At 39.7% G+C, this 23,711-nt stretch overlaps 1 protein-coding gene across 1 annotated transcript in view; it reads right to left on the bottom strand.

Annotated features, from left to right (window-relative positions):
* Nucleotides 1–21,010, bottom strand: part of LOC121527978 (testican-2-like) — a 73,857-nt gene extending 52,847 nt beyond the window's left edge. Inside the window, exon 1 of the mRNA XM_041815037.1 lies at nucleotides 20,761–21,010. Within this exon, the coding sequence (XP_041670971.1) occupies nucleotides 20,761–20,943 (183 nt within the window). The 5' untranslated portion in view covers nucleotides 20,944–21,010. The remainder of the gene's footprint in view (nucleotides 1–20,760) is intronic.
* Nucleotides 21,011–23,711: the final 2,701 nt, after the last annotated feature.

The following is a 23,711-nucleotide window of genomic DNA, read 5'->3' as shown; positions in this document are numbered from 1 at the left end:
TGCCCCACCCAAATTAAACCCTGCCAGGAAAGAGGTGAAAAACTTTCTAATGGTCTAAATCCAAAATTCAGTCACATGTAGGTCTCAGTGTTTTCACATGTTTACAGCAACCATATTCCAACATATCTAGAGTGTTAAGACAAAAATGTTGGATTTTACTTTACAGGGTCTTTAAGTAAAAGATTACTGATTTCAAAGCAAGCAATCTCATCAGCTCACTTGTGTTTAAACTTTATTGAAAAAACAATATTTCTAACAAACATTCCAGTGAATTCAGTATGCTTTGCTTTTCACATGAAATCTATCAATCAGGGTAAATCCACATGCTTCATCCTCCTGCCATATCCCTTATGGATATTCCAGAGGCGCTATTTGCAGTTGAGACATCAGTGAAGCAGCAGGATATGAGTACGGGGTTAAACGATGATCCGGACAGTTTAAATTTCCTCCTCTTGTCATTTATCTGGCTTCATAAAGTCATTTACCCCGTCCGTGAGTGGATAAACACAGGCTGATGGATGGACTGATGATCTGGGTCATGTCTGTAATGAACGAGAGACTTCTCCTTAGCTGATTGTGCCGCTTTGGGCCGGGGCCGTGTCATCCTATCAGATCACTCAGGTGTGTCTGGCTCTCTGACAGGCAGGACATTGTCAGCCCATCATCCCTCGGCACGTCATTTGCAGAGTCATAAGAGACTCTGATAAATGATTCTAAATGAGCGTATTACTTTAAAGGGCACATGGGCTGAGGTTTTAGGGAATCGGCTTTCCATCCTGCACATCTCTGTAGTTACAGAGGAGCAGCAGGAGCGCATCTTGACTTTGCCGTGTCATTACAGCGCCCAGATTCAGCATGCTGGGCACTGAGTGGAGGAGGTAATGTCTCTCTCTGTTTGTTCCTCACCACTGTCTTTGAAAACAGCAGAGAAATGGGGAGAGACACTAATGGCGTGGGCCCGCCGCAGATTGAACCACTTAGAAATGCATTAGAGTGTTCCAAAATGAGGCTGGGAGTCTCCTGGCCTGAACGTCCTGGCTTTAGAGTGGCAAAACATTGAATTTTCACTCAAACGTGAGGCCAAAAACACACAGAACAAGCCAAGGACATATTTTCACGCCTCTGTATAGTAATAATACATCCCCCTATAGAAAGAATTTCACTGTTTTCTGTAATTGAAGCATGGCAAGGCAATGATTTCTGCACCATATTTGCTCTGACACGATCAAGGCTTGTATTACAGCCAGTTTGACTTGATTTTATGCCCTGTAAACAATAGAAGTGTATGATTTTTTTATCACAATCTAAGGAAAAATAATAAGGGGGGCACTGATTGCAGCAAAACACCAGAGCATTATGGGATTAAGTCACAGCCCGGTAACACAGAGCTGGATCAAATTGATCATCCGAGCCAGAGCGCTCGGGGGCCTGCAGGCAAAGGACACATGTTGTTTCACAAGGTAAGACGCCTGCCTGCAATGCAGTACAGCATGGAGCACAATCTGCAGCCGTCTCTGCACAGTGAAGGGCAAATTTTGAGCCACGGAGTGTCAAGCGTGCATCCATCTGAGACTTTGCACTGTGCAGAAATCAGAAATAATCCAATTGAGTGAAGAAAATACAGATGATTTAAAAGGCTCTATCAAGTCACATCGAGATTAATGGCTAGTTTAAATAGAAGAAGCTTTTTCAAGACTGAAATCATTAAGACCGTCTGACAGGAGGCTTTTATTTTATTCCGTGCTGCTGCCTTCAGCTAATAAGACCACATTTCAGGAAGTTGCATCACAGAAATGAACCTTTTTCTCATTCTCAGGAGCCCGTTAGCTGTGGCCTCCAATCACTGATGAAGAGACACATCAAACAGTGGCCGGGGCTCACATTTCTGTAGCCAGCTCTGAATTTGAATCGAAGCGTTGCATGCTCTGAGAGATGCAGTAATTGGAGAGGAGGAGGAGGAGGAGGATGGTGCAGATGCAAAAAAAAATGGATTCTGTTGGACCTTGCTGCTGAGCCAAGCAGAACCCTGAAGTCTCTGCAGCATCTTACCCCCCCCCCCCCTTCCCGACAACATTTGCAAAACAAAGAAGCAGAGAGAGAAGAGGCGAGCCTTCAGGTTGAGCTCCACTGATGCCCCAAGGAGCTCGCAGCTTACGTAGGGCGCTCTTTTTGCAGTGCTGAGCCATGCTGCTTCTGCATACAATAGTAACAGACAAAAAAAACACATAATGAGGTGAGCTCGAGCGCAAGAACAAAAATGCTACATTCCAGTGTCATTTTCATTCTTCATTTAGTATCAGCATTGATCTGCAAACACAAAAAAACACTCAAAACACTCATCAACATACATGAGAAGATGAATGAGCTTAAATCTTGTTTGGCGTTAGCATACTTATCCACTGAAGGAAACTAAAATCAATACTGAATGTAGCGGAGGCAAAGAAAATATATTCAGCTCCAATAGAGTCTAACAAACTGATTTTTGTTGCCCTAAGACAAAAATAAGCCATGCAGGCAGGTTTTCTATTTAAAATACAAGCTAGCTTCATGAATCTGTTATTACAGAGCGGTGGCTGATTTGGATTTTTCCAAGAGGTTCAAAAATGATGCTGAGATTCTTCCCCTGATCACGAATCATGATTCACTATATAAAAAAACACAAGAAGAAAAAACACAGGCACAAGTTAAAAAGTAGATTTCAATCCAGTAAATGATTCTAATTCCAGTCTCAGACTGAAACAAACTACCTCAGCACAGAGCTTCCCCTCTACTTAACTGAGAATAGTTGTTTCAACCAGCTACCCTTGAATTGAACTCTTGTGATAAAAGAGCTAATGTTTGGACAGGGAGGGGTTTGTGTGAAAAAGAGAACACCATTGAAGCATGTAAAAAAGCACCACTCTAAGCTGTGAACACACAGCTGAGAACAACAAACCTAGAGGTAGTTTAATTTTGAAGGTTTTGAAATAAAGTTCTTATCCTTGCAAAGCCAGTGTATCTGCCATATGTTATGTCTGTCATCAAGTGAATGCATCTTGCAAAGCTTCAAGGTGAGATGCTTGTTCTCAATCACAGAATTAGCTAGATCAGGAGGAAGAGGTGGTAGCTACTGGCGTGGTTTTGTTGAAGTGACTGCAAGCCTGTAAACAATGGTTGCCAGTGAAGAGATCAGCATGTAGTAGCCGTAGCAGCAGTTTTATAAGGACAACAGATGTTTTGAATCTCCTTGTGACAAGTTACAGCAGAGTTTAATGTACCAACAGGCTTCACTGACAGCTAAGAATCATGTGTGGACATGACGGTGGCTTCATGTTCAGTTTTTTTCAAATGTTTGGGTTTTTTTTTATGAGCCTTAATGAATGTGACAAAACTTTCAGCCAGCAACCTTACAGGTTTTATTTTGAAATGTTCTGTTCTTCCCAAACACAGTATATGGGGTGTTGCCCAGATGGACGTGAAACATATCTCATGCCATACATATGTGAAACAGTCTAACACGTCAAGTAAAAAGGCTATAAATCAAGTGTATAGGCTTCAGGCAGGCTGTGGAGTCAAGCACTGCCATTTAATTCAACTCAGCTGATCTCACGCAAGCCTTCATCAGCTGACCCCCATCCTGATTCGCTCTAAGCCCACTGTTGGCCAATTGCACTCATGCTGCCATATCTAAACTGCTCTAGCTTGGCTATGCTTTGCTGCTTCCTCTGCAACCCAGTTTTTGCAACCCTCCTCCACCCCAGCTCCTCCTTCAAGTGTAAAATGGCCCCGAAAAAATGCAACATTAATTTTCTTTACTATCACAAAGCCCCGATTTTAATTGTGTCCTCAACTGGTAGGCAAATTTAACCATAAATGTTAAGTGTTAGTAAGAAAATATTGTGTTTTATAATGGAATGATATAACAAAGTTAAGTTTGGCTTAGTTGGCAGGCTACCAGAAATAGTGGTCATGGAATGTACCTTTATGGAACTGAAGTGGTCACATGGGTCGCCTCCCTGGATCGGGCGTCAAGTGTATAAATGACTGTCAATGTGTGCATTCTTTGTCTTTGGCCTGTGCATTTGTCAATGACCGCAGCTGCAAGTAAAATTCTTGAGAGAGAACCCAGTCTTCTTGTCTCTGTGAAGTTTCTGAATCTTCCTCTTGTGCCAATACATTTATTTCCACATAATATTAAGAACAAGTTTTCTTTTAAAGTGGGCAATGACTCATTGTCCTAAAACCAATCCACACAAGAGTGTATCAATACACTGCTGAAAATAGTCCCAAAGAATTCTTGTGTTTACGCCTACTTCACTTACATTTAACATTAACTTCGGATGGTAAGCTGTATGTGGATTTTTTCAGCCCCTTGCAAAAGATAAAACTATCCATGTATTAATGCATTCAGTAGAATCTAATGTCTTTGGCAGCATTGAGAGAAAGATTGCAGGTTTAGTTGGTTTTGGTGTTTACTTCAGATTCAAACATGACTGATCTCTGGTTACCAATCCGTGATTACAGCATCATTTTACCACATAGATTTTTTCCTAAATTTTTTAACAGATTTTTTAACATCAGGTCCATTGAAGCCACACAGCGTTATTCAAACTGTCAAACACACAAGTTCATAAACAAACATCATGGTTAAGAGGAGATAATGATGATAGCCAGGCCAGCTGAAATGCTGAGGGGATCTGCATGAGACAGCTCACAGGGGGTAGCTAAGTTAAATATGCTAGCTGGCTGATTACATTTAATTCCCGGCGTCTGCTATGGCAATGAGAACAAATTGGGTTGTTGTGGCTGCTGATAATGCTAATCTCCTGCAGTGACAGTGGGATATTACAGTAAAACAGGGAGCCACATTGAGATGTCACGTTATGGCTTTGGGAAAGGACTACATCACGCATAAATGAGATCCTGTCGAGTTCTTTCAACTGAGAAAAAAAAGCTATTAGCGCTTTAGCTCCCCGCCCTATCTCTTCTATATGAATTCCTTGATTAAGGTCATTTTAATATGACTTTGTAGTGTGTATCCATTACGCTGCCAGCTCCACAGATTAACAGTCTCCTTCCCACACTCATAAGCACAAATACCCACCACATGCCTCACATGCTAAATACAGCTTGTTCACAGACAGGATCACAGTCCCTTCCAAGCATGTCCTTGACACCTCCTTCTTACTCTGACAGTTAATACTGAGAGCAGGCTTGGCTCTCCCTGTTCCTCCATATGCAGCTCTGGGACAGTGGAGCCAAAGACAAAAAAGCACCCGTCGTGTCCAACACTGAAATCAAACATACAGAAGACAGAAACAGAAGCAGATTCTCCTCAGGCAAGAGCATGTCCTTGAAGTTTTCGAGCTGCTTGTCCTAATTGTACCATACCTGCCCTGCTGTTTCAACAGTGAGGGATTTTTGGCCTAAAGCAAATAATTTATCAAAGCCAGGTTGAACCTGGACACCTTACATTATTGCACCTTTTGTAACTGAACATGAGCAGTATGTCTGTGTTTGGTCAGGCTTTGGATGTAGAGCAGGTCACTCTTAAAAAAGAGGCATACTCACATTTTTGGGCAGCAATTTTTCTGATGCTTAGCTCAAGATGAACAGCCAAAATGTTCAAGTATTGTAACTGTATGTGTCACGGATCTAAAAAACCATGTTTAGCCTCAGGACCCACCATCAACTCCTAAGAGAAATTGTAACCCAAATGTCTAACATTTTTCAACCTGGACCCAAGTTAGCCCAAAACAAAAGATAATTCATAAAACAGGATAAAACAAGCATGTCTTAAATGAGATGCATAGCCTCTATAGCACAATGAAAAGGGCTCCGTGACCCATTTTTGGGTCCCAACCCAGCAGTTGAGACCCACTGATCTAGAAAAATATTTGACAAGTTTGCAAAAAACACTACATCGCAAGCACTTGTAAGCACGTTTCTACCAGTATTTCCTAATCTGACGCCAACAAATTTTCAAGGTATATACAAAGCTATCCACACTGTGGCCAAGCATGCACCTGCCTCAATGTCCATTTTGATTGGACAGTGTGAGTGCTTCGTACCACTCTCAGGCATAGTACATTTCCTTTGCATGCACACAAGCATGGATGTCCTTGTGTGCATGCATGAACAATGCAGAATCCCGCCTCTGACTTACAATTGATATGATCGCTCCCTTAGACAGTCTTTTTAAACTTAAGTGGAGTGTTAAAAGGCCGTATCCAACCAAAACAAATCAAAATAAGTCACAAAGTTGGTAAACTTGCTGTCATATTGTCTGTGTTTCTTTACGTTGTGACAACCCAAAGACAAAATGATTACGTATCTGTTTCCAGGCTCGGTAAGGCTTGAAGGCCTGGCTGCTGATGTTAGCTGTTGTCCTGCAGTAGCTGATAGGTTACCACATATGCACCATTGCATCCATTCTAGTTTTCATTATCTATTACATTTTTTGTTTACAATCATTTGGAAGTCATGATATTAATGAAGATCAAGGCTGCTGTATTGGTTTATCACGTTTGCGAGTTTCAAAAACACCCTGAGGTAGCCTTAATATATTCAGCACAGCTTTTTTTCTGCAGAGTTAAACATTTCCACTTGGATAATGTATGCACAGCTAACTTGCTGAATTCATTTTTTCAGGTTTAATCATTTCCGCTCAAATAACAGGTCCCATGACCACACTCTGACTGGAGAGAGATGTGAATTAAGCAGGTGAAGCCATCCTCAAGTGTTTACCCAGTGAAGGGTAAACTAAGGTTTCTGCCTCCTGTCTGCGAGCGATAACAATAAAGGTCAATGCAGATAAACAGATAGGGATGTCGGTGTTGTCAAGAGGCATTTGAATTTCCTGTTGATACAAAACTAAAGGGGAATTTCCAGGAAAATACACACAGGGGAGAGCTTCATGTAGCTCAATTTTTTTCAGGGAATAAAGATGGCTATTTTAGCTTTTTCCAAACAGTAAATGATCTGAACATCAGGAGTCTCAAAAATGAGATTTAGATTATGAGGGAAATATAATACATACAAAAAACAAACAGAATCAGACTTCAGCGAAGCAAAACGGGTTCAGTTATCTCTTTGAACCCAAAATACATTATTTATAAGCTTCATCAAGGCCTGCACCACTGACATTCAGTGCGGTATCTTCCAAATATTAGAGGGATATTTTGTTTTCTTTTTAGTACACTATATTTTAGCTGTTTCTTACATTACTTTGTCTGCCAAAGAAGAAATGTGACTCGAGGGACAGAAATGTTTGTTGGGCTTCGGCTGGTCAAACACTTTGCTCAAAACTGGAAAATCTGAACAACTTCTGGATGTTTAGATATAAATGTAAGACCTAACAGTCTCTGTGTCCACAGAAAAAGACATTCTGCTTGGAACGACAGAGTTTATGTGTTCTAATAAAACTAAACAACAACTAAATTGATAGCCTTTAATACATACATATCTATCTCTCACAAGATGAATTATAATTCCATCAACAATCCCCGTATTATCATTAATGTTACAAAAAGTACATTTGGCCACATTTGTTAATTGGGGAAGGCCCTTTTCTGTTCCAACATGACTCTGCTCCAAGTGCACAAATCAAGGACTATAGAGACATGGTTTGATGAGTTTGGTGTGAAAGAACTTGACTAGCCCGCACAGAGTCCTGACCTCAATCCCATGCAGCACCTTTGGGATGAACTGGAAGGGTGCCTGACCTCATAAATGGTCTACAGAGTGAATGGACACAAATTCACACAAAAAACAACCAAAATCTTGTGGAAAGGCTTCCAAGAAAAGTGGAAGAAAGAGGGACCAACTCCACACTGAAGTACATGCGTTTAAATAAAATAGCATTACAGTCTCTATGGGTGTGATGGTCAGGTGGCCAAATACTTTTGTCCATATAGTGCATTTCGACACCTCAGTTCATGACCAAAACATCTCACATTTATGACATTTTATGACATTTGCATCAACATGTACTTGCATTTTGTTGCATTTTGTAGCATGCTAACACACTAAATCAGGCTAGTTATTACCATTTTTTATCAGCATTTATCTAGGCACTTGTGTTCATCTCCAGCTTACATAAATTCACTATTTTGACTCTGATTTCAATTACTGCCCAAGAAATGTATTCCAAATCTATCTATCGGTGAAAATAACAAATTTTATGTGATAAAATTTTCAGTTAGAGCTTTCAAAGAGCTTTATTTTGAAGTTAGTGAGCCTACAGTGCATATAAAAAGTATTATGGATGTTTCACCCTTTTACAGATTTTTATAAATCAGTCATGGTCTATGTAATTGAGCTTTTTTGACAAAAAATTACTCAAAAAAATCTCTTCAATGTCAAGGTGAAAACAGATTTCTACAAAATAACGTCAATTTAATAAAAATATGTAATGTAGAATACATGACTGCATAAATATTCACCTCCTTTCACGGGGCTGACCTAATTCAACAGAGGTTCAGACAAAAGGTGCTAGCAGTTGCACAATTAGTGAAATTGGGATCACCTGAGTGCAGTGAATGTGTCTCAAGTTATTGTAGTATGAAGACATCTGTGTCTGGAAGGTCTAGTCATTGGTTAATCAGTATTCCTGGCTACCATTACACCATAAAGACAAAAGAACACTCCAAGCAATTTACAGAAAAGGTTATTGGAAAGTGTAAGTCATTCGGATGGATACAAAACAAGACTAGGTTAAAACCTAGTATATGGCTGACTGCAACTATCTGGGATGCCTGTTGAAATGCCTGACTGAAATGTGTGTTCTAGCAGAGCGAATTTTTCATGGTTGTCAGTAGTTTATTATTTTTTAGCCAAAGGTATAGTAAGCGGTTACTGAAATGTAAAAAGCTACATGTTGCCCTCTCTCTCTGTCCACTTCAGTGTGTGTGGAGATGAAACCTGAGCAGCGTCATCCCCCCTCCCCTCCTGCTTTTCTTCTACTGCATCTGATTGGTTAAACACAGACAGACACACACATCAACTCAGCTGACGCTCTCTGTATTCTTTGCTCTTACTGTGCGAAGGGAAGACAACACTACAAGAAAAGCGCAAAAACCTCTCCTCTGCACAAGACAAGCTGTCGGTGTGGCTCTCTGCTCTGGTTTTAACAAGAACAGCGGTCTAGTTCAGAGTAAACTACAGCGGTGCTACTGCGATATCCACCCCAACAGCAATTGCCAGACAATACGGGACAAGCCCACTGCCATGATCAGAAAACCAGACTGGGAATGGAAAGAGAACATTTTTTTCTGTCACAGAAAGCCTTCAGTGTTGCTCTCTGCACTTGAATTTAGACACGTTGTCTGGCTCAGACAAAAGCGCCGCTGCGGCTCAGTCCCAGCCTGGGGACACAACACTACAAGAACAGGGCAAAAACCTCTCCTCTGCACAAGACAAGCTGTCGGTATGGCTCTCTGCTCTGGCTTTTACGAGAACAACAGTCGAGGTCAGAGTAAACTGCAGCGGTCCAATTGCGATGTCCAAGCTAACAGCTAACGATGGACAGTATGGGACAAACTCACCGCCATGATCGGAAAGCCATGCCGAAACAGACAGAGAGTAAAGCGAGAACATTTTTCTGTGACGGAAAGCTTTCAATGTTGTTTGGATTTGGACATGTTGTTTGGTGTAGACAAAGCACCGCTGCGGCTCAGTCCCAGCTAATGACAGGTCTGCTAGAGTCATTAGCTGGGACACAACAACTCATTAGCAGTCTACAACCACTAACCCTTTCCCTGTAACTATCACATAATCATGCCAAAGCGGACAGGCAGAAGAGCGACTACATTGTTTTCTGTCACAGAAAGCTTTGCGTATTGCTCTCAGCGCTAACTGTGATGAAGAAATGTGTCGGTCTGGCTAAGGTCGAGCTTATGTTCAGCTAGCAGGCTGCAAATACAAGCACAACAAGTAACCCTTAACTATCACACACTCACGCTAAAGCAGTTTGGCAGAAGAGCAAAAACACCATTTCTGTTACTGAAAGCTTTTTGTGTTGCTGTCTTCGCTTGTTTTAATAAAATGTCCAGTTTTGACTAAGTGCTGCTGTGATTAATTCAGAGCTAATTGCTCCTCGAGTAGCTAGCGTACACAAGCATTCACACAAGAATTTGCCTTTTCCCCCTTAACTTTCACATAGCCATGCAAAAGCAGGTCAACAGAGGAGTAAAAACATCTTTCCCAACATGAAAAGCTTGTAGGGTTGTTTTTATTCTTTGTCATACAGAAATGTGGCCCAGTTCTGGTTAAACAGAGGCATTGCTAAAGCTATATCTGAGTATTTAGAGCAGTGGAGGCAGCCATTAGAGAGCTTTTAGCACAAGTAAACCCCACCCATAGCACAACTCTGTATGTATGGCTCTAGGTAACACAGTGGAGGCAGCCATCACTGCCAGCATTCAGTAGAAGCAAACACAACTGTATTCTAAGGCTTATAAATTAGAGTGAGTCAGTTACTTACTTACTTACTCAGACACAGACATTGCCATGTGTAGGGCTGAAAAAAAACTGAACATCTCTTGGAGTTCAGTTAAACCCATCATCAAGTTTGGAAGGAATATGGCACATGTGTAAATCTGCCTCGATCAGGCTGTCCTCATAAACTGAGTGATCATGCAAGAAGGAGACTAGTGAGACTACTGTGAAGGAGTTACAAGCTTCAGCAGCTGAGATGGTAGAGACTCTGCATAGAACAACTGTTGCCCGGGTTCTGCACCAGTCAAAACTTTATGGGAGAGTGGCAAAAAGAAAGCAACTGTTGAAGAAAACACATATTAAATCTCACTAGAGGTTGCCAAAAGGCATGTAGGAGACTCCATGGTCAAGTGGAAGAAAGTTCTTTGGTCTGATGAGACCAAAATGGTGCTTTTTGGCCATTAGACAAGGTGCTACACATCACCACAAACACACCACCCCCATTGTGAAGCACGGTGGTGGCAGCATTATGCTGTGGGGATTCTTCTCTGCAGCTGGCCCTGGAAGGCTTGTAAAGGTAGAGGGAAGGAGAGTGCAGACAATCTCACTTAGTCTGCAGGAGAACTATGACTTGGAAGATTTTTTTTTTCCAGCAAGACAAAGACTCAAAGCAAATAGTGAAGCATCTTCAGCACTGTACATGGTAAATATGCTGTACTGACTTATTTCTAAACTTGTAATGTGAGAGTACACAAGCAAGCAAGTTGGATCTTCTGATTGGTCAAATTTCTGTATGTTGTAAACTCTGTTTATGGAAAAAAGAAAGACATTTATTGATTTCTTTCTTGTACAATGTGTTTATCACATATTTAAATATGAGTTATTGTGTGGCCTTACCAGCAATCTATCAGCTTCCATTGTCAAAATCACAGTAAGCAATGATATCATTTTATTTGTTTGCTAAATTGCTTTGACATTGATTGACTATTGACTGTGCCTCTTCACCCGCCTCAAATTTATCAGACACACCAGCACAGTGGTAGTATTTATCGCTCTGCCTGCAGCACAGCATAGAGGAGCTTCACCAGTATGACTCTCAGGCAGATGCCACTATAAATAATGCATGAACAATAGAGCCAGAAGAAGAACCTTGGAACAGCTAATTATTCAGTCCAACATTTTTTTTCAGCAACTCAGGGAGAAGTTAATAGCTAAAAAAGATGAAATTCAGTCCATCTTTGCTATGTGGCTGGCTGTGTTAATGCAGTAGGTGCAGTCAGGCTCTATTATGAAACAAATTAATCTACACATACCATCCAATCACGGCACGCAGAGTCCTTGGATTCAGCCATAGAAAGAGGATGGATTTTATATATTTGGACAAGCTGTGAAACGTGGTTTTTCCCAGTGTCAAAGGCAGCTTTAGCAGTTTCTCTCTGTTTCTTTTGCAGGGGCACAAAATTCCTTTTTTCAAGGAGGAGAGCATTTCCACGGGACCAACATCACAAAACAGCCTCTCCACTCAATTAGGAGTCACCCACGCTTGTGTTGGGAAGCAAACAGAATTTCCTTCTTCTGTGCTTCCACTGTGAATGGTATCAGAGCAGACCAAATATGCAGTAAATCCCAGCTGACATTCACCTCCAGAGAAAGAAGCTCTTTTACCACCATTTCTGCCATTTTGATCTCATTAGTGTGCAACGAGATGATTGCCACAGATAGTTGATCTGATAGTTTGATCTTCAGATTCACTCAGCAGAGAAAATGCAAAAAACTATTAGCTCATTACAGTTCCTCGTCTTAATTTTTCAACCCCCGCACTGCTTTTCCCTTATAATTGGAAATCAGCCTCATTATCATATTTTCAACAACTGTCCTCTTTCTCTAATTTTTCATATTGGTAATTACACTGGCAGTTAGCGCTGAAGCACAAATCCTGAGGGAGGCTAATAAATGGCTGAGGTTGATGACAAGAGCAGAAAAACACACAGCTGGCAGCATGTCTCCTAGCTAAGTAAAAGAGTTCAGTGTCACTAAAGATGCACAAGCATTCTGTTCAGTAGAAAAATAGAGTGAACCCTGCTCTTGAATTTATCTAAGAGCTCTCACAGAGGAGCTGTATTGATGTAGGATTGGTGACCAGGCCATCACCATCATCCAGTTCACAGCAGCATGGATAAATAATGAAGCTGATCCATCGTTGGAAACAAACATCGGGCTGCTCATTAGAGCTCAATCGGAGCTTGTTGCCGTCCCTATAGACTGTAAATGTTTAAGTGCCCATGTCTGTACTGCTGAACTGAGCAGCTCCTTTAGTCAATTAAAGGAAAATAAAAAGCCAAGTTTTTAATAGACCTTCATCCAATCTACTAATGTAAAAAAAGCAACCATTCTCTGATTCCAGCCACGGAAATGTCCAGAATGTCTGCTTTTTTATGTGTTTCGTAATTGTAGTCGTATCCAGTATTGTCTAGTTGACTAAACATAAGGTATACTTGCTTCAACTACACACAATCTACATCGGTTTGATATGTATAGTGTACACGCCCTCAAAACATAAACATTATAGAAATGCACATGACCTGGGGAGTGGCAATGTGACAGTCATGGTTATGGGATCAAAAACAGTATTTTAGATGGTTTTCAACGGGACATTTTTTAACGTTAGAAAAAATGTGTCGGCTTTACCAAATTAAAAAAAAATCTGCCATAAAATAACTCAAGACAGTCCGATTGCAGCTTCATTTGTCTTCATTTCTGACGGTCACCTTCATGACCCTTCATCTGAAACGTTGTGTTTCTCAGCACAAAAATACACGCCAAACTTGCAAAATAAAGTATATTCAAACTTACGTTTAGGGTGAGGGTTAAACTAATGGTTAGGATACCAAAAGTTAAAAGTCAAAAACCTGACCTGCAAAATCTGATTACAAAATATAAAATATATGATATATAAAATATTAAACATAAATAAACCCAAGTAAACAGTCTGCTTACAGATAAAAAGCCTGTTCTCCATGAAAATATTCAAAGGAAGCAAGTGTAGCTTATATAGCTTATGTAGCTCTGTTACCTATGTAAGCTACGTAGATAACAGAGGTGTGTAGCCATGTAGCTGAGTCTAGCTAAAGCTAAGCTAAGCTCACAAAGCAGCCTTAATGAAATCATTCCCAGAAGCCAGATTAGCTAACATAGCTCCATTAGAAGTGTAAGCTATATAGACAACATAGTTATTTAGTAAATTAAGCTACATAGCCTTTGGAGCTAAAGCTAGCTCACAAAGCAGCAACATAAGCTCAAATTACATTATCTGTGTAGCTACTTTAGCGTTAGCAAAGTTAGCAAAAGCTCATTTTGCCTAAGCTCACTTTGCTTAAGATAGCTTAGCTATAGAAAACATGGCTACTAAGCTGAAGTAGGCAAAGCTAAGTATGTGTGTTAATGTTAGCTTTAGGTCTGTTTGCTAAAGCTCATAATGCTAAAGCTACCACAGCTACATTGGCTGTCACTTAGGTAGCTTGCCTGGCTATGCTAGCTTAAGCTAATAAAGCTAAAGTGAGACACAGTTCATGTAACTACTTTTAAAATGGGCCTGTACATGACTTAATCCTGACCTTTTTCTGTTTGAAATGTTTCCTTGTAATTTTTGCAATGTGTTTATTTCATGTTGCAACTGCCAGACTTTGTTTCTGAATAAAAGTGATTTAAAGAAAAATGGAAATACGCTGAACCTGCCAATTGCAACAATTCCTGATTGAGATCTACAACATTTCAGATAAATGGGTTGTGAGGATAGCTTCAGAAATGAATGGTCTGCAGCCACACCGCTCTCAAACACCTGGTAAAGTATTGTACAACAGCATGCTTGTGACCACTTGACATGCTAATTTTGCTATACAGTATGTCTGTCAGAATGGCTTTGGTCAAGTCCTTTTCTCCATTTTTACTCATTGTGACCGAAATGTTATGTAGATAAAATCCCTCTTTTAAGCTGGAGACTTGGAGCTTGTAGCCTGCATGCACAGTGTATTAACATTCAAGCTATTTTCTCTTCCTTCATTTTTCATGGATTCTTTTCTTTATGAATATTAACTATGTAGAGTTAGAAACAGTGAGAGGCTTGAGTAAAATTTAAGGAACCGATCATCATGCTTTAATTAACGCATTTATCACTGTCCTAAATCAAATTAATTTGGGGAGCTAATGAGCCCTCATATTTTAGCCTAAGTCATTGCTAATCTTAACAACCAAAGGAGACATGGAGCCATTTACCTGAGAAAAATGCAGCAATTCTCCCTCACTAAAGATGTGGCTGGCAGGAGAGCAGGTGCAAACTTTAAACAGACCTCTGTGCTTGGCAGAAAGGCTGTGCGGCTCCTTAATGAGTTCCCTCTTTGCCCTGCTCCAAGAGATGCTGTGAATGAACAGCACAGTATTGTTCACAGGAGCGGTGGCCTGAGCTCTCATCGAGCAGATCCACCCAAACACACCAGAATGCAAAGTGCTACTTGTGAATAAAAAATACGTCAAGTAGATGAAAATCTTTTTATAAATGATTCAGAAAGATGCAGATAATTTCAAGCTCCTGGCTTCTGTATTTGTAGCCTGTTTGATATTGTGTGGATGGATTTGAAGCTAAAGGATTCTGAATCAGGAGTTTTGACATCTTGACATTTTCAGTGCGTCATGATTACAGTTTCACCATAGATGTTAGTCATATCGGAGCTTGTGGTGTAACCCGATGTGAATTATCTCAACACCTCCTGCCTCTGCAGCTGTTGGTGTTATTGTCCCACCTTCAAGGCTTCCTCATTATGCCTTCATACCGGATAATCAGTCCAGCTGAAGCACCAGTCAGATCAATCAAGCTCACGTCACAGTTTCCGAAGCCAACATATACTGATTTTTCACCATGTTTTATTTAGATGCAGTATGAATATTCCTGCCTGCTGTTTTCACGCCACCTGTTTTTCCCACGATAAACAAAAAGCGACCTCTCACATTTCAGATGGTGTATACAGCAAAAAAAAGGAGCAGAACCAGCTGTCTGTCTCTCAGCAGTATCAAACCTTGCTCATATGCTGTCATTCAACAACGTCTAATGAGATTCACATAAAAAATGGAAATAAACAAGTGCATAAACCACAAATCTTTCCCATGCTTGATGATGGCAATTTAAAAGCCTGAGGCTTTTCTTATAAGCAAGACGCCAAAACATAAAAGCTACAAGTTCTGCATAAAAACAAAATCATATTTTACACGTTTGCAGGCTTGTGTCCATACAACCATTTCTGCTTCCAACAGTGCTTATTGTTGCCAAGTTACAAATTTGATCTTTTCTTAGTAGTATACATAAGGTTGTTTTAAATAGCTCTGTGTGCCTCACATATTCCTTTATTAAACGGAAGAAAAAATAAATCACTAAGAAGACATGAAAACAATGTAAAGACATCCTGTCCTGACATTTGCAGCACTCTGTAGACCAGGTAATAACACCCTTGAAAAGACAAGTAGAACAGGTGTTACTGCTGCCATTGTTGTTGACATAGCTGATATCAGCAGTTCCGCCTCTTCTTGATTTTCATTGGTCAGTGAAGGAGAAGTGACACTGTCAAGTGCGACACTACTTTCAACTAGGAATATGTGCAGTCAGATGGCTAAATGGCGAAGCTAGCTGTCAGCTTGTTTAACCTCTTTATGAGACAAACTCAAAAATATGGGTTTAATTTTTTTCTTATTATTATTACCATAGGAAAGAAAGTGATTTTTTTCTACAACTACAAAAATAATAAAAACGAATGAATCATCATAATCGTAAACTTCAGTTAAGTTTGTAATTTTATTCTAAAAGTTAGAACATGTTGCAACTGCTCTCTTAAGCATTCACTGCAGTCTATACTAGGGCTGAACCATTGCGAAAATGATCTAATTGCGTTTTTTCCCCCCAATATTGCGATTGCGATTAAATATGCAATTGTTTTTAGGTTCCTCATTTTACATGCTCAAAAAATATATGCAAGAAATCTTTCTATATTATAACAAGCACAGTATTAGGTTAGTTAAACTAGGGATAAAATATTTACAAGAAATCTTATTGCAATTTAGGCTTGTACAGCAAATTTCAAATATCAATTGCTATATTGCAGGGGATGATCTTTTTCATAATATTCTTATTTTGATGAAGAAAAGCAAATACATGAACAAGAAAAGTAGGATTTTTGTAATAAAAAAATAAAACAGACATTTGAATGTTTGCATTGTGTAGAACATAAAATAGGAAAAAAAGATGGTATCAGACTGGTATTTTCCACACAATTCAGGTCATAGAAATAGTGCACTGTCTGTGATTTGAAAAATGCTGCATGCCATATTGTAATTTAATCTCATTTGTGCTTAACTGCCCAGAGTGTGTAGAGTGAGAAAAAACAAAGTTCTCCCCAATTATAATCCCCAGCTGGGACATTTTGTTAAATGTTTTATATAAATAATTTTAACAATTTTTAATCACATCCATAATTTTTTAATGAAGCTGGTCAACAAGTTTGTTTTCATTCTGGCATTAAGAAAACTTTCCCTAACGATCAGCGGGAGAAAAGTCAGATTAATCCACCAGGATTCAAAGCTGCACAAAAGCAAACAGAAGAAAGGGCAAACTGAGGAAGCTAGGAAATAATTTGTTAATTATCACTTTCAAACTGAGTCTTTTGTCAGTTTTACATATAATAAGAAATCTAATCAGTTTGATTTGGACTGTATTAAAAAAGCACTTTAAAGGCATCAAATCAACATTGGGGAAATGCAATCACTTTCTCTGTGTTCTCAAGATTTAGAAAATGGATGTAATGGATCCATCTTTCATTTTTACCCTGTTTTGGTGTGACAATAAATTAAGCATACAGCATTGGTTCAGGCAAACAATGCCATATTAGCTGACCTTACGCAAACCCTCATCAGCTTCTCTGAACACGCTATTGGCTAATTGCAGTCATGCTGCCATTTTTAAACTGCTGTAGCCTGGCTATGCTTTGCTGCTCCCTCTACAAGTTGCTTCCTCTTTGCAGCCCTCCTCCACCCCAGCTCCTCCTTTATTCATTTCTGACTTAATCAGCGTCATTCTGTTGTCACTGATGCCTGCCTCAGGCTTTCCTTGTGGGCACAGGAAAGGCAGGAATGAATGCTGTTCCTGCTTGATGCTTTCCACCTTTGCTTGCTTAGGATAACAGCCACACCACCAAATATAAATAACAGCATTAAGTAAAAACCAATAACTGCTAATAAAGAGAAAATATATTTATAATCACAAATCATGTGTGTATCTCGGCAAAGTGGTCCTGACTTAAAATACATATTTTTTGTTTTCTTGGGATTCATACTTATTTACCTTATCTTGGGATGACAAAGCTGGTTTCACAATTATAATGTGTTTATTTTTCTATAAAGAAAAAAAAAACAGATTTTGCATGCTTCTACAGGAAACACAGTACATTAAATGAAGGTTCTCCCAGGGCTTCGATAATGATACACTTTTTAAACATGTTTTTTTGTCCCGCCTTCATGTTTACTCATATGTTTTGTTCCATCTAAAGTCCGAACTGCAACATTTTTCATTAAGTAAATTTGAGTGGTTGAATTTTTTCAAATATGAGTTGTAAATTTTTCATCCAGGAGATGGTGGTTTGTCCTGAGGCTAGATCAGTTTAGAACAACTATGTTAAAGTTTTGTTGTTTCACTGAAATACTCTCACAGGAGCTTAACACCCTTCACCACCTGTTTTGCAAGTGCCGAATCAAAATGTTGATGCAAATGAAATGAAATGTGTTGTATATTTCATCCATCTCCTAACCCTGCCTTCAAAAGATTTCTCAGGACAGAGCAGGTGCCGCTGCCCAATGTTTGTCAGCAAAAAGCTCCATAAGAAAGCCTCATCCACCTCTACCAGGCCTGCACTGATTCAGTAAGAAAGCTGAGGCAAAAACAAGCAAATATAATATTCAATTTTGCATCACAGGACAATTTACATTCAATTACAAGCTTTCCGGGCCTTCAGGGCTCCTGTGCAGCTGGACACTTTAATATGTACCACCAAGCATGGCCTGAATTAACACAACTGCTGTCTGGCCGACATCGATAAGGATATCTGTCTGAGGTGATATTTCTCTGCAGTGAGATCAAACAAACATTCAGCTCTCGATTCTGAAGCCTTGATCTGAGCTGATGCAAATGGACTCCTCCAGAGATCTGTAAAATCAGGTTGATGTTATATGGTTAGGCTTTTTGGTACAAGGATGGTAATGCTGCTGTAACATTGAGCCTCATCTGACACATGACCTCAGCATCTCTTTGTCTACAAACCTTTTACTGGTCAGGCTTTATGTTTGTGCAGGTATCTTTTTTAAGGGAAGGAAAGCAAAGCCATCCACCTGATGTAAAAGTAGTCATGGTAGCTAACCCAGACCTTTAAAATTAAATCTATAATAATCAAGCAACATTAAGTAGAGGATTGCAGAGTCATCTCAAGCAGCCAGCAGGTTGTTAGCATAGCCTTACAGTCTCATGAGCCATACCAGCCTCTGTACATTTCTGAATTGAATGCTCCGTACAATTTCTGATGTACTCTACATAAATATTCCTACATTTATTGTCATTTTTATAGGTATTTTATACATTTATTAGCCAAGGGGCTAGCAATCAAAAACAATAACATGAGCGCTACTTGCAAAGCATTCTAAGACACTTGCAGCCTTAAACAGGATGACAACTTTTAACAGCTTTTCTCCCTCATTGTCCACAATTACTTCAGTCATTTTTAAATTGTGATTAATTGCATGATTTATGGTCCCTTTCAGCTCTCTTTGGTTACAACGCATCAGTGTCTCCCTGCGGCCATAGTGATGTTAAATAAGTCCACCACTACTCCTTAATTTCTCATTTCACTTAAAAAAAACTCACAGACAGCTCAGTGGGTAAGTCAGAAGTTATCTGAACCTTTTTGATGATCTCTTATTTTGTTTCCAATCCATAGCAAGTTCCTTTTTTCTGTGGTAAAGTCCATGTTTAAATTGTTCTACCTCTAAAAGCAGATCTGTACCCAAACGGGAAGTAAATTAACCTTAACTGAAAACAGTAGAAAAATCCAAAATGACATGAAAACAGTTAAAAATGCGAAAAGTGGAATTTTAAAATGCAATTTAAAGGGTGTGATTAATCACAATTACAGAAATTCAGAAAATAATCATAATTTGAAAAAAAAAAAAGCAATCTTGGCATCCCTACTTTAAAGTACTACTTGACACAAAAATAATTGCTGCCTTTTATGTGATTATGTACTTGCACAGCCTGACATTGCAATTGTGACTGCGATCTGATTAATTGTGCAGCCCTAGCAGAGAAACACAAAAAATTAACCTGTGAAATGAGGTCAGGCGGGATGACCTCATCTGCCACCTCAACCATCCACTTACAGTATCATTCTGTGGCAATATCTTGCATATCTTGTCTTTCACGGTGGCTCTGCCATTGCAGCTGCTGTGACAAGAGACATCCTGTTACAACTACTAAAATCAAGAATTACTCTGGCCTGGAAAACTGTTGGAAATATTTCAGATAGCTACATGTAAGCACTCAACCACAAAAAATACATGGCATAGGGGTAGTCGCTTTTAATTAATAAAGACTTAGAGTTAACGTTCTACATATTGTCTCTTTAAGAAAAAAAAAAAACGAAAAACTATTCTTGAAATTAAATGCACCTGAAATAAAATATTTATTTGTTTCTTAAAGGCTTGTTGATATTTATGACTTAAGGCCCACAGCTGACATCTGTCTGTGTGGCTTTTTGCTCTAGAAGCTTCTTAGCTTTGAGTCCTTATGTGCAATAAGGTAGATCAATGTTATTGATCAGTATAGGCTAGATACAATGTTGGGAATATCACAGTTACCCAGAAGGAGCTTGGAAATGAATTTGATACTTAGGCTAATGTTAAAGACCTTCATAAATGTTTTTATTAATCCTTATTGAGACTTGAAGTCTCAATTCGAGTTTTAAAAATCACAGTTGAATGTTGATTTTGGTTTTCTTATTTAAATAAATAAAATGAGGAATTAAGGCACCTTGCCAAATAAATCAAATATTTCTTACTGGTTGTAATTATATTAGTGTAATTTAAATGTAACATTTCCATATTTTGAAGTATATATTGAATACAAACTGCTATTTTTGCTGTCGCGTGCACTTCTGGGTGACAGTGAACTGCGCTCAAAATCACCTGAGAAAGCATCAGCGCGAGCGGGGATATGACAAGACAGCACGCGCTCGTATAATTAACACTAAAGACAGCACTCACGTCTCTGAAGCGGTTCCAGTGTTTGATCTTCCTGCCGTACTGGGAGATGGTTGACAGCCATTGCCCGTCTTCCATGAAGTTCCCGGCTTTTCCTGCCTCCTCTTTCCCACTTTTGACGACGTCTACCTGGAGCGAGATGCCCGCCAGCAGGCACAGGCACGCGACGATCCGCACAACGACCATGTTGGCTCGTGCAGGTTTATTGGTCAGGGATGTATCACCTCTTCCTTCTCCTCCTGCTGCTGCCGCTGCTGCTTCTACTGACTGAATGGAAACGAGAGAGAGAGGAGGAGAGAGAGACAGGGGGAGGGAGGGAGAGTTAAAGGAGAGATCAGATCCTGCACTAATCATTTATTTCTGCTCACTTGGTTTCATTATTTTCCTCTCTTTTGGGGCTTTTCCCTCTCCTTCAGCCGCACACACTCACTTATCGTCACACTGCAAACGAATCATACAAGTGGAACATCTGTTTATTGCTGTGCTGATGATCAATCACATTTTATTTATCATATTAAATGTTTCTGGAAGGATTCCAATGTCTGTGTCAGGGAAATCAGCTCCAATAAAGTCATGCTCTGAAATGAGTCACTCGATAAAACAATGCAGATGAAGTTGGAGGAGATTTAAGAGGGAGGAAATTGCTTAATTGAGTTAATGCCATAAGGTAGTGGTGATAAAACTATGCCCCATGAATTGCTGAGGGTCACTGACAGGCTCCCAAGGGGCCTCTTGGAAAATTAGGTTAAATTTAGCTGAAAATGAGCTCAATTTCACTCTTAATTCCTTCATTAGCACAACGATATGAAAGAATATGTTGGATGAGCTGTGTCTTTAAGGTGTCTTCATTTTAAATATGAAGCACTCAAGATATTTAAATACCTGGAACAAATTTTTTAAAAGCACCCTGGTCTTAAATTGAGTAAAAGTGGGTGACCTTTAATGCTCCTATGAGTTTTTAGATGGTTAAGGAAAGGACTGAAATAAACACAGATGCTTCAGTGAGTACGAAAGCAAACAGGACCATCGGCAACAACCGATGACATAGGAAACTTAAGAAACAACATTATAAGCTATGGTCATGCGATGCAAAATTGTTCAAAGGCAGCACAAGGATTTTACAATATGCACATTGCAGGATCAGCGAAGAGGTTAGGCGTATGCACTTTGTCCACAAGAGGGTGCCAAAGTCAATACAAACAAAAAGTTCCCAAACAAGAGCTTTAACATGAGTTATTTTGGTTACTTTGCTTATTGTTCAACCTTCAAAGCTAATTTGATTGGCCAGATTACATGTCTGTCATCAGGCGGGTCTATTTTACAGAGAGAGGTCTGGCTACAAATCACAGATCGCAGACGCCCCCTCTGCAGACCACCACTGTGAGGTACTGCCTTCGTCAGGATGATAGCGAGATAACCGCCAGTATGCCATATTTATTGTTTTCGCAAACATTACAGACTAAGCATCATTTCATAAATAAAACTGAAAAAAATGTCAGCTGTCTTCAGCACGCTTTGATTCTCAAGCTTTAGCTAAAGTTTCTGTAGCTTCACTAGCTATGTAGCTATCATTAATACATAAGTTAATTTAGCCATGTTGGCTTTAGCTTTAACAATGTGAGCATAATCAAATGTAGCCAAAGCAATCAGTGCATCCCAAATTGCATATTTCTGTATGAATACTACATTCTCTGAGTACATAAGCGCACATACAGAGTTAAAACTGAAAAGTGTACTTATAGGTGCAGTGTGTAATATTGAGCCAAGTAGCATTTAGCTGAACAAACTTGGTAAAATAAAGCAAAACATTTCTAAGACGGTCTATCTAAATAAGTGTTTAGTCATCTAAATTCAAAAATAGCTATTTTGAAAAAAAAAAAAAACAACAACTCAGAATAAACCTTTAATTCGTACATAGGGAGGGTCCCCTCCATGGATGCCGCCATCTTGGATTTTTACATGTTTCCATGGTAACATAGAGGAAAAAAGGAAAAAAGGGTAAATAAAGTTATTGTATTGTATTGTATTCAAATTACAGATACACATTAAATTCGACTGGTTGCCACAGTTTCCAGCAGAGAAATGCAATCTAGAACCCACTTCTAGATGTTGATATTCAGTTTTACACACTGCACCTTTAAATGCTGTGTATTACTAGCTCACTCAGAAACATCCAAGAAATGGACGTAGAAGCTGGGTGTACACTGTATAATTTCAAGCCGACGATACAACGGTCGTGGCAGAATTTCATCTCATACTGTGCGACTGAATAGTTTACAACGCATGACCATCGTGCACGAGTTGTGAGCTCAAAATGTACGATCTGACAGTCGTGCATGACATGAGTGTTCACACTGTGCAACCAAAGTCGTGACGGACTGTGACAGAAACCCGTGGAATTTCCTTTTTAAAAAGTCTCAGGGTCTGAGGTTGAAGTGTTTCCAGTCATATTCTCTCTCCCCCCCCCCATCTCTCCCGCTTTCTCTCTCGCACACTCTTGCTCTCTCTCCCTCTCCCGCTATCTTTCTCTGTCTCACACAAACAAACAGCATCATCTCTGTCAGCTTCAGGTCCACGGGAAGTGCAGTATTTCCTGGTATATTTCCTGGTTTATTTCCTTTATCATAGCGGGGGTGCATCAGAAAGGCTTCTAGCCTTTGTCATGGTAATTTAGGACATTGTCTTACAGTTTACAAAGGACAACAATACCCCCCAAGTTGTTTATTCTGCTCCCATTTCTGCTCTCACTGTGAAGTGTCTGGAGTGATATGACCAAAATATCAAACATGCCAGAAATCCTCCCGACCAGTCGGGAGCAGGTTGTAAGGTTGTAGTCAGGCTATCGATGCCCGATCTGACTGAGAGTCGACTCTAAATTCGTGGCTGAATCGCAGGAAAATCGCACAGTGTACACCCGGCTCTAGTGTTTTAGCAGATTTTGTACTGTTAGCATG

Source organism: Cheilinus undulatus, linkage group 20 (genome assembly GCF_018320785.1).
Source record: "Cheilinus undulatus linkage group 20, ASM1832078v1, whole genome shotgun sequence".
Classification (NCBI taxonomy): Eukaryota; Metazoa; Chordata; class Actinopteri; order Labriformes; family Labridae; genus Cheilinus; species Cheilinus undulatus.
The sequence above is the reverse complement of the archived record's forward strand: the minus strand, read 5'-3'. Positions and strand labels throughout refer to the sequence as shown.